Raw genomic sequence first — 12233 nt, 5'->3', positions numbered from 1 at the left:
TCACAATTTTACAATGTACATTTTTCCCATTACTTATTTTGATCATATTTTTTAATTAATATATAAATACAAATGTTAATATATAAAATGTTTTTTTATTTGTGTTGATAAATATTTTAAAAATATCAAATTTTTATAATTTTTATCATAAATAATTAAATACTCCTATATGATCAAAAAGAGAGAGAAATTTTATTAAGGCGTTCTCGCTGGCTTTGGAAAGTTAAGATAAAATTCTACAAAATCCTAACCATTTTTTAAGCTGGATTGGCTTTAATAAGGTGGAATACCCTTTTCAAGTTCTCCTGTACAGGTCAAAGTTTGTGATGTGCTACTTCTAAAAAGTTGTATCTAGAGTGGTGGATATTAAATTAAGGTTTTTAAAAAAATTCATTTGTCTATTACAGATTCTTTTAAAAAAAAAAAAAGAATTTAAAAATAATCAAAAAAACAGATTCAAATAAAATGTTATTTTTTTATAGCGATAATTAAAAAATTCCTATAAGTGGTTAATTTTAAAAAAAATTGGTAAATAAACACAAAACTTCTGCTATTTTTTTTAAAATAAACAAATAAAATTTATTTAACATTAAAATCACATTTGTGGTCTATACTCCCTCCGTCCCGGAATATCTGACTCATTTACTAAAAAAAAGTGTCCCAAAATAACTGACTCATTTCAATTTTCAATACAACTTTCATCATTCTCAATACAATATAACTCCGTCCCGGAATATCTGACTCATTTACTAAAAAAAAGTGTCCCAAAATAACTGACTCATTTCAATTTTCAATACAACTTTCATCATTCTCAATACAATATAACTCTAATTAATACTAATTTCATCATTTCCAATACAATATATTCCACTTTCCCCTTTATTTATACATTTTTCTTAATCTGTGTGAAAAACCAAATTGAGCCAGATATTCTGGGACGGGAGTAACAATTTTCCTTAAATCTTCCAAAAAAACAAATTTCCTCAAAAAAAAATCTATAACAAGTGGACCCTTCATGTATATATATGAGGTCACAAGGTCGATCTATGACGTTATCAATAACATGGTTGGAGAAAACGATAGATAAAAAAATCCTAGAAGAATATGATAAAAACCAGTGAATCTAGAGTGTAAGTTTAAAATGAGAAGATGCCAAAATCTAGGACCATTAATAATTTATGTAAGACTAAATGATAAGTTCCATATAAGCTATATGACACTTGTAACAGCCAAATAATAGTTACCATGTCACTGTCTTAGTCATGTTAATCATGCCTATATGAATTTTCACTTCGCAAATATATTTGAGGCTATGATCGTATCGTCAAATCAAATTTAATTTTCTGAACTACATTAGGCACTACATGTGAACTCTTCTTATCTTCTTGAATCTTGAATTGAAAACAGGATATATACAGGAAAAGTGTATAATAGGTCGTGGTTTGTCTGGCACTATGCATGCCTGCATTAATCTCCATATATAATTCAGCCTTTCAAAAAAAACCTAAGATGAAATTCAAAAAAAAATTAAAAAACTAAAAATTAATATATATATAAGAATTAGGACAACTTGATTTTTGAGTAGCTTATTCATATTTTCTTAAACTTCAAATATAATGAAAGACATGCATGACAATCTTTAAAGAAATAGTATTGATTACTTCCTTCGGTTATTAATATACGCAATGAAACTATTTTTTAGATTCATTGCTTATTTAATAATAGTTCAGATAGATTAGTTAATCAATGAAGAAGTTAAGAAGAGTTCACATGTAGTTCACAAAATTTGATATGACGAATTGATCAATTGTTTAAATCAATTGGAAATTTATATTTTACGGAAGATTTTAAATTTGATTCCTGAGTGGAACAATTCTTTGTCAGTCTATATATACTTACAACTGAACTTCGAATTACCAAAATCTCTTTTGCCTTAGAACCGGAGGGTTAATACAAAAAAAAAAAAAAAAACTCTCTTTCCATCCCAAAATAATTAACATACTTGGTGATTTCACATGTATTAAGAAAAATGTATAAAAGAAAGAGATATAATGATATTTTTACTTAAGTATCCTTACCTTGTATAGATGTATTTTTCAATATCATAGAAGTAAAGTAGAATATACTGAATTCGGGATGATGCAATCAATATTAATTAGATCATACAATTGAAAGAAAAAAAAAAATTAATGTTGTGTTGAAAATAGAAAAAGTCAAGTATTTTGAGACAAAATTTTGTTGCAAAAATCTCAATTATTTTAGGACAATGAAATATATTGTTTTAAATCCAGAATAGAATAAACACTATTATTCTAGGGAAAGATGTGCCAAGAATAGAAAGGAAACAATAATACAGTTGCACAGTGAGGTAAAGAAAAGCACCCTACTCTCAAACAATACAAAGTGTCCATCTAAACACAAAAAGAATCACATGAAACAATACATAGGATTATTAAGTCACCAATGCTTTAAATTTAAACAAAAGTTTGAATTCTTTACTTTCAGACACCATCAAATTCGAATTTTTATGAGATCAATAATCTCAGACGATGTGGATGACTTTTGATCGAAAATCCAATTATTTCTTTCTTTTCAAATAGCATGAAAACTACCTTTAAATTGATTATGAAGCCGAATAAAAGAACCAAACTTTTGAGCAAGCATCATTGCATTATTGAAAAGAACACAAGAAGTGTTCAACCAATGTAAGATACAACTCTACACACCATTAGAGATCTCACAACTAAAGAATAAATATTGTAAATCCTCAATTATGTCACACCCATAAGAACAAGTTAAAGACCCAAAATTTAATAATTCACACCTAACCAAATTGTCTTTAATGAGAATCTATTATTCAAGAAGCGTCAAGTGAAAAGAGACACATTCAACTGGAACCAAATTGTTCAATACAAGATCTTTGTGGGAGACGAAGCAAACCGAGGGTTTTGAGGCAGATATCGCCATGACACGGTAGTAGGGAAACCGGTCCTTGTAAGCAGCACTTTTGACACCTCCTATTCTTTGCATGTGGTTAACATTTGATACGCTATTGACTGAATATTCTCCATTACTTTCCAATTGTCAAACCCATTTATCTTGAGTTTAAAAAATATTTATGAGGAATGATTTGTGAAAAATCAATCTATACAATCTATTTGTTTTTTAATATTTTTGACCGGTCTCGATTTGCAAATGTCGTTGCACTAGTTGTCCTGATTTTGGTTGTACAAATAACACAATCATATTTTACAGCGTTTGTAATCTAAAAGAAAAAAGTATGTTATCCCCTCCCCTCAAAACTGTTCCCATATTCCCAGTGCTCGAGCATTTTAGCACAAAAAAATCTCAGCATGTAGTACTTTTTTTGAATTGGTCAAGACTTCAAATCATCCACTACTTTGATGATAACACAGGAGTTCTTGGCATCTCATTAATTTAATCTCGTAGTCTTTGTGCAAGGATTTGTACCTGCGCAAAAGAAGCACATCAATTTTGATTAAACTTTTGAACACTTTACCTAAGCAATTTTCCTAACTTCTTTAGACCCACTCCATAATAATCTTCTCTAAATTTGAACTACCAATTTCCAAACTCTTACCAACATTTTGATAAAGGTTAAATATGGTAGGATTACAGAATACCGACGAGTATGCAATTTTTTTTAGCATTATTCTCTCCCCCACGACCGACATACATATCAGGCCACAAGCCAAGCTTCCTCCAAAAAAAACTTATAATATTGGCTAGCAAGTATAGACCCTTCTTGAATTTACATCCATCAGAAGCTCGAGATACAATATGAATGGAAAATACCCTACCCTACAGTATAGGAAATATGATGCTATAGATAAGAATGATTCCGTTACACTGACCTAGAAATTACTAGTTAAAATTAACCTTAAGCCAAGTTAGCTCAAACCATATGAAAATATCCTTCATAGCCGATAGCATTCTATAGATGTTGGACAATAATCCCCAAGCAAATTAGGATTCTTCAACTTGGGCTCTAAAGTGATGATAAAGGATGAAAATATCCTAGGTAGATTGGCACTGATGAAGTCATTGAAGAAAATCCCCTAGGTTTCAAACAAATTTGATGAAAGTAAAGTTAAACTTATTTAACCCCTATTTCTTCACACCTATTTCTTCAAAGGAAAAGGGGCATCCAGTACCCGTTTAGAAACAAAGACACCAAAGGAAAAGACATCACAGGTTCTTCAATCTATTTCATGTCACACTAATGATTGATCAAGCACATACAATTTTATATTTTTACACAATATTAGTATCAACTAAATAGAAATGTAAACTAATTAGTTCTATCAACTTAGTAACTTGAAATATAGGTTAAATGTTGGAGCTCAATGCTCATTGTGATAATGTGATCTCCCGCACCCAGATGGGAGAATAACCCCTAAACAGTTGAAAGGCTACATCTACATCAAAGAGTATAATATAATACAGACAGTATTAGGAAAGAAAAATAAACAATCTTCGGACATCCTCCAGAGATCACATCAAACTATGCAAACTCATGCTTATAATTTCCTTCGTTCATATGAAGAAGATGCTCAACCTGACAGGAAATCATTTCGTGAATACTTTTAGGCCAGATACATTCTGCAACAGAACAAACACACACACACACACACACACACACACACAAAGGGATAGGGGAAGGAGTCTATTCAAGAATGAAGATACATGTCATGAGACCTATGAAGAAATATGACCGAAAGGCTCAAACGTCTTAAATAAGTTACCTTCCTTTAATAGTTCTCATCTATTTTAAACTTAAAAAATTAAAAGTTCTAATGAGTTTGATTATGGAGACTCAGCAGAGTACAGAGCGAACCCCGTGGCTCATAAAAACGGTTAGAAAGGTAATGACAAGTTACTCACCAACGAGATTCTCACATAATAACAGCAGAATTCAAACTAACACTCTTATAGAATGATTTGCATCCTTACCATCTAAACCAACCTTCGTTGGCTAAATCCAGGTGCTCCAACCCTTACATAGAGAGCAGCAGATAATAAATGTATCACGTATGAACTTAATTTTTTTGACATGTAAATGTAAATACTAACTACCAAAGCGGGAACAATTACAGAAAAAAAAAAAAAAAAAACGTATTCATAAAGTTCAAATGTACACCTTCAATGACAGAACCAAAGGGTGACTAGACTCCTTATCGTCTGTTCATAACCAACCAACAATTAGGAAGGAAGTCAAAACAATTAATAAGGCAAATTCAAAGTATAAACATGCTTTCATGGCATGAACTAATTCAATGAATAAAAACTTGATCTAAGCACGGATTATAAACTTTAAAATCATAATATATTAACTTCTACTTTTCATCTACATTCTAAACATTTACCTTCCAAGACTGACTTATAGTATATGCATGGCAAAAACAATTCACAAGAACATAACGGAGTCATCATCACAGTCAGTATTTGCAATGATTGAGAAGCCGTGCAGTGACAAAAAAGAGAGAAACAACACTTCAATCAACAACAGACACATCGTATATTTTGGACTCTTGGCTGAAATGGAGAAGAAATGAAGAATCCAATTTCTTTCCAGAATCTTACTATGAAACCAAGTTATAGTTCTGAACTTACTTTTAGAGGGATCTACTATAAGATTTAAGAACTCCAACAAGTTTTCTCTTCAATGGAACAGCCTTAAGAAATTAAAATACACTCCACAATTGACCTCATATCTTTATACATTCTTGTTTTAAAATTTAAAATAGTAATTTATTTGTATTTTGATTTTGAAAAAATAAATACACGAAAACTAAGAATATAAAAGTATAGCAAATTTAATTTATGTGAAAGAACACAATAAGTTAAAAATGATGAGACATACATACACCATATGAATATTAAAAATTAATTACCTTTTCATGTATGTCTACGCTTTGTATGTTTGCGTCTAGTGGAGGTGTGGGATTGACGTCTCCTCTCATTCTCAAGTCTTAAACTCATCAGGATTTGTTCGTCAGTGTCGTCCATAAGTTCCTCTTCTATGATTTGATCGAAAACTCTATCAAAGAGTTTATTGAAGTCACCTGAATATTTTGGATTTATAAGATAGTTGATTCACGCATAAATAATTTAGCACAATATGATAATATTAGAAAATTAGAGAAGATTATACAATTGAATAGCAAAAAGATTTTCTTTTGTGTTAAGAGTAAATATAGGGTACAAAATAACAGATTAAAAGGTAGCTAGATTTTCTACATACTTAAAACGGCCTAATTCTGCCATGATAGATGTTCTTTCCACAAGTGTGTCTTGCATGGCTGTAAAGACATTGTAAGCAGTTTCAGCTGTTTTGGCTTTGCTATTCTTTTTGGTTGCCTTTTGTTTCATTGTGCTTTTTCGCCCTCAGGCCCGCTGTGCTTCCAGCCGCGCCCCATTCAAGTCGTGTATGCATGCTCTGTCTGGAGAAGTCTTCCACAAGAGACCCATTTGCCGAAGTTAAAAGTAGTAGAAGAAGCACTCACTGTTTTTCGGCCAAAGAAGGCAGGCTCCAAAGAAAACGTAGGCCAATCGGCCGAAGAAGCACTCTCTGTCAGTTTCTGTTTTCTTAGGATCTGTTTTTGGATCTGAGTTTTTATTGAGTTTGAAAATTTAAGTTGGATTTCAGTTCGGTATTGTTCAAGTTTTAATTTCTTAAGTTTGATTTTATCCATTTGAGTTCTCATCTTGGATTTCTTTCTTTTTTTAAGTTGGATTTTTTAGTTTGATGTTTTCCCTCGTTCACTTTTTAGAAAATTTCCTAACTATAAAGTGTGAAGTGTCAAAACATATGTTTTGATTTGATAGCATTCCAGGGAAAAGGGACCATAGTGGAAAGGTGATCCATTCATGGACATGGATCACCGTGCTTACAAGAGTAGACCTCAAAGTTTACACTTGCAATGAATCCGGGGAAGTGCAGGGTCATATAAGGCACCTTTCTTCACTAAGCCATGTTTTACACAGAAAATGACATCTGGATCAAAATCCTTAATAGAATTCAAGCTTTTAAGGCTGCAAGTTAAGATACTTAAATAAGGACTGTGTAACCAAATCTATGATGCACAAGTGAGACAAGTCTTGTATCATGCACAAGTTGGTTTCTACCATAGGATCAATAAGTCACATCATTGGATTAATGAGATATGATGTGACTTGTTGATCCAATAAGTCTTGCATCAGATGACAGATATTACAGGGTGAACCGCTTTGTATTCTAGGGTTTTATTTTGTAACCTGCCAATTAAATTGGAACTATTCCCAAAAGCCACACGTGTTCTTGTACTTTACAACTTCCCACACCATGCTTTGTTTCTCTCTGCAGTATGTATATATATATATATATATATATATGTGCTCTTTATCTCTTTCTCCATGTTATTCCTCATGAGTTTAGAACAATGAAATGAACTTAGAAAGCAGAACAGTAAAACACCTATCAAATGATCATAAATAACTAATCAACAGCACTAAATCTGTTCCAATAATAACCTAATATCATAATCATAATCTACTAAAATGTACCAAAATCAAAACCTAAATCTATTTCAAGAAGTAATCACCACTGCTTATGGCTTGTTTGAAATCAGTTAATTTGAGCTTATGTTCTAGCATAAGCACTGTCGGAGACAGTTTATGAAAACAGCTTATAACATGTTCATAACCTGTTTTCAACTTATTCTCATAAACTATCAACGATAGCTTATGAAAACAACTAATAACTTATACAAAAAAACGTTTGACTTTATTTTATCTCATAGGAATAGCTTATACATAAGCACTTATGTTGATCTCTCGCTATCCCAATTCCATTAACTAACAGCTAAAATTCAACAAACAAACAAAATCAACTATCACAAAGCACGCACATCAAAATCAACATTCAAAATCTTCAAAACACAAACAATTATTCACACAAATCACAATTCACAAAAGTAACTAAAATCACAAACCTCTGCTAAGTAAACCTTCATTATATTTCCGCAACATATCATCAATTTCTTCCACATAAGTTTCCTTCGGCGGCGCCAAAACAGAATTCGCCGTAGAATTTTCAGCGAATCTTCCAACGCCGGAGTTTGCAGTGGAAATCAAATCTCCACCGTCCGCTTCATCAGAGCTTCCAACAACAACAACAGGACATTCGCAATGGCGGACGCAATACTCGCCAACGCTTCCTCCCCTTCCAACGACAAGCGCGCTGAGGTTAAGACTATTCACCTCTACACAAAGTCGTTCATTGATTTCACGATCCATCACAATGTGGAGATTAAAAGGAATTTGCGCTTGAAGTAACGGTTTCGCAAAATCGTTAAGTTTGGAAATCGTGTACAAGTGGAAGTAGTTTTTCATCTTCTTCATTTCGTCGGTGTCGTTGTTGTCGTGAGTGGTGGTGCTGACGTGGAGGAGGACTACGGTGTCGTGTGGTTGGATGTGGTGTTGGATTGCCCAAGTGACAGTGTATAAGCTCTCGTCGGAGAGGTCGACTGCCACGCCGATTTTGCTGGGAACGGTGGCGGTTTGCGGCGGTGTGGAAGCGGGAACGGAAGGAGATTGTTGCATTTTGAATTTCTATTTCGCTCCTAAATTATTGCGTTGTGTTGTGTTTATTGATAGATGAAAACTATGACTGGGTTAGTAACGTTAGAGTTGGGAACTTCTATCTGCACCCCACTTTTTATACACTTTCAGTATGTCTAATTTTAAATGCAAATTTCGAAAGGTTTTTATTTTTTCCAACTTTTTATACACTTTCAGTACACCAAAAAGAAATACACTTTCAGTGTGTCCCATGTTCCGATATTTGCCCTTTGTGTGGGAATGCGAGCAAGGATGATTGACATGCTTTTGTGGGATGCGACATTGTGATGTTGGTTTTGGGCAGGGTTATCCTTAGTGTTGCTGAAGCGGATGGTCAAATTTGATAACATTTCAACTTTTATCTTTGATATTTGCATAAATGAATCTCTTGATATGGCTGGGTGCGTTGTTGTTCTGTTGTGGCAAATTTGGGCGGCTCGAAATGATTGTGTGTGGAATGACGAGAGACAAACATCAAACTGTATTGGGCGGCTTGCGTTAAGCAATTGGAAGCAATGGCATGAAGCAAATCAACAATAGCAATATCATCGATCTGGACCAGCAGCTGCAACTGTTGTCAATTCCATGTGGGAAAGACCAGCAGTTGGTTGGTTGAAATCTAATGTGGATATTGCATTTCATGAAGCCGGTAGGAAAGTGTCTTTGGGGTGTTGTGTGCGCGATTCGAATGGTCGGTTTATTACAGGTCAAACAAGGTGGAAGAGATTGAAAGTGTCCCTCTTGGAAGGAGAGGCAATGACCCTATTGGAGGCAATCATGTTTGTTAGCAGCAAAGGATGGCACAATGTCATCTTTGACTCGGATTCGTATACTCTTGTGAATTCTCTATCGTCTCAGTGTAACGTAGGTTCTGAATTCTCTATCTCTACATTCCAACTTCAGCGACAAGCGAATATGGTTGCTCACTCGTTAGCTAAGGCGGCCAGTTCTTAGACTAGTCACCATGTTTTTGACTTTTCTCCTTTTTGTATTGAACCATTTCTTATTAATGATATGAGTTAATTTTGCTTTTGTCAAAAAAAAAAAAAAAACATGTTTTTTTACTGTCTTGTTTGATCTCTCTCTTTTTTACATTTCCAAGTATAGTGTAAGTGGTGTTGGTATTTCAAGTGTGAGTTATAAGTCTTGTATTATATTGAAAAACAATATTGAACATCATACAAGTGAGATGACTCATATATCTAATGCCTTCAAGTTTTTCGTAAAAATTTGTTAAATTCTATTTGTATGATTGATTATAACTCAATGTGATGAGTATCGAGCTTCTCTGTAGATCCAATAGTGGGGTATATGTGATGGTTTGCCTAAGGGGAGTGACTACTTGTATGGAAAGTCTTTGTGATGATGGTGGTCAATCGGTGTGTCCCATTAATAGAGTAGCAATAATTGTACTAGTGCATGTGGATGAAAAGTTTCCGCTTAAGGGCGAGCAATTCCAATGATTAGATGGAATATCGCACTCGAGTGGAAGATTGATGATGTTTCAAATGTGAGATAGAGTTTCACAATGAGTTAAATATGAATGAAGTGTATCATCTTATCTCAGATATTTACAAATGTTCTTGATCTCAAAAGGAATATTTTAAGCATATAGGACAATTGCAAGAAATAAGGCTTTGTTCAAGGCAAGAAGTTGCAAGATTTATCACCCTGACAAAGGATTCATTCTTGCAATTAGCATGGCTTCTAATAGAATGTTTAAACATCTTGCAAAGTTTGCTACTCATAATGTTCATACTAATGTTGCTTGGTTTCAAACAACTAGTGAAGATTTGCCATATATGTGCCATTGTAGATGAGTAATGATATTTTGACATCCATTTGATGACAACTTTATTGACAACTTTGTTTTTCTCACTTCTTATTGGTCAAAAACAATGGAGAGAGAAAAAGGAAGAGAGAGGATAACAACATCATGTAAGTATGAGAGAGAAAGTTGTCCAAAAATTGTTAAAAATTGGTTGTCAAAATATCATTTCTCATTGTAGATATGGACATCTAGGTCTAAAAAGACCGAAAGTGTTGTTTGGTGATTTAAAGACCCGAAAGTGTTGGAAAATAAAGAAATGGTTAAGGAGTCTTCGACATCTGTCAAATGTAATCAAAGTATGTGCAGATTGCATCAAAGCAATGTAACATAAGGAGTCAATTCCTAAAAAAAGTCGGTGGAGAGCCAACAAAAAACTAGAGTTGATTCATGATGATATCCATAAGCATTTTATCAATTCAATTGCTTCAAAAAATATGACAATAATGAACATAGTGAGATCATTATTGTGTAGAAAGGGAATTCCCGAAAGAAAAAAAAGTAGCTTTGAAGGTATTAATTGGACATGTATGTTTTAAATAGATCTCCTAAATTAGTTGTCAAAAACAAAACTCCAAAAGAAATATCTGTAGCTGCAAACCATCAGTGTCGCACTTCAAGGTGTTTGGATGTACTTAGTCATGTTCACATACCATATGCCAAGAAATCTTGATAACAAAGGAGGAACTCCAATTGCAAGTGTATATGTAGATGATTTAATGTACATTGGAAATGATGTGAGTATGATGATTGAATTTAGAGATTCTATGAAGAGAGAATTTGCCATGATTGATTTGGGAAAGATGAGGTGTTTTCTTGAGGTTGAAGTTATTCAATGAGTTGAAGATGTCAATATTAGTCAAAGGAAGTAAGTATGCTGGGAAAATATTGCACTACAAGAAAATTGGAAAGGTTTAACATGTGAAATAGCAATCCAGTAAAAGTTCCCATGATTTTTGTATTTAAACTTGGTAAAGATGAGCAAGGTGAAAAAGTATATGGAACCAATTATTAGTGATTGGTTGGAAGTCTCATTTACACAAATATGATGTATGCAATAAGTTTCATCACCAGAGATATGAGCAATCCAATGCTCCTACAAGCCTCAAAGGCAATCTTACGCTTTCTTAGTTTATAGTTAATTCAATTCATATTACTTAACCTTTTCTATAGTAGTTAAGGAACCCACACAATTGAAAGACAGGGTTTGTTCTTCAATGTAACCAACTAAAGCAAAGGATATTATTATTAATTCGCATTAGTCTATCATTCAACTGAAATCATAGATGAGAATACAATAGTAAGCATGGAATCAATGATATAATACTAAATAATTAAAGGTTAAAATATGGTATTGGTCCCTGCAAAATAGGCCAGTTTTGGTTTTAGTCCCTGCAAATTTTTTTTATAGTTTTTGGTCCCTGCAAAAATAGGTCAGTTTTGGTTTTAGTCCCTGCAAAATTTTTTTATAGGTTTTGGTCCCTGCAAAAATTTTTGTTTTTGGAAATAGTCTCAGACCCCAGTTATGTGATGATTTGTCACTTTTATAAATTAAAAAATAATTATTGTATCTGTTTTATTATTATTTTTTAATTAAAAAATAATTATTGTTATATAAATTATAAAAAATAATATTCTTTTTATTAAGTAAGCACATATGCCACATATGCACAAAAGTGACAAATCATCACATAATTGGGGTCAGGGACTATTTCCAAAAAAAAAAATTTTGCAGGGACCAAAAACTATAAAAATAAAAAATTTGCAGGGACTAAAACCAAAA

At 32.9% G+C, this 12233-nt stretch overlaps 2 protein-coding genes across 3 annotated transcripts; one reads left to right on the top strand and one right to left on the bottom strand.

Annotated features, from left to right (window-relative positions):
* Positions 1-2650: 2650 nt before the first annotated feature.
* LOC146949883 (universal stress protein PHOS32-like) lies at positions 2651-8697 on the bottom strand. Of its 2 annotated transcripts, none has more exons than XM_085745902.1 (3): positions 7995-8697; positions 5916-6086; positions 2651-3471 (listed from the first exon to the last, which is right to left on the bottom strand). In XM_085745902.1, exons 1-2 carry the CDS (start codon positions 8602-8604, stop codon positions 5920-5922), a joined length of 777 nt encoding a protein of 258 aa, XP_085602028.1. In that variant the 5' UTR covers positions 8605-8697; the 3' UTR covers positions 2651-3471; positions 5916-5919. The 2 variants fall into 2 exon arrangements, with proteins under 2 accessions (XP_085602028.1, XP_085602027.1); XM_085745901.1 differs by lacking the exon at positions 2651-3471 and adding an exon at positions 4217-4579.
* Positions 8698-9207: 510 nt separating this feature from the next.
* On the top strand, positions 9208-9576 carry LOC146949882 (uncharacterized). Its single transcript, XM_085748578.1, has one exon. The coding sequence runs from the start codon at positions 9208-9210 to the stop codon at positions 9574-9576; it is 369 nt and encodes a 122-aa protein (XP_085604704.1).
* The last annotated feature ends 2657 nt before the right edge of the window (positions 9577-12233 follow it).

This window comes from Medicago sativa, chromosome 2 (assembly GCF_051527215.1).
Source record: "Medicago sativa cultivar Bolivia chromosome 2, Bolivia_mono, whole genome shotgun sequence".
Taxonomy (NCBI): domain Eukaryota; kingdom Viridiplantae; phylum Streptophyta; class Magnoliopsida; order Fabales; family Fabaceae; genus Medicago; species Medicago sativa.
The sequence above is the reverse complement of the archived record's forward strand: the minus strand, read 5'-3'. Positions and strand labels throughout refer to the sequence as shown.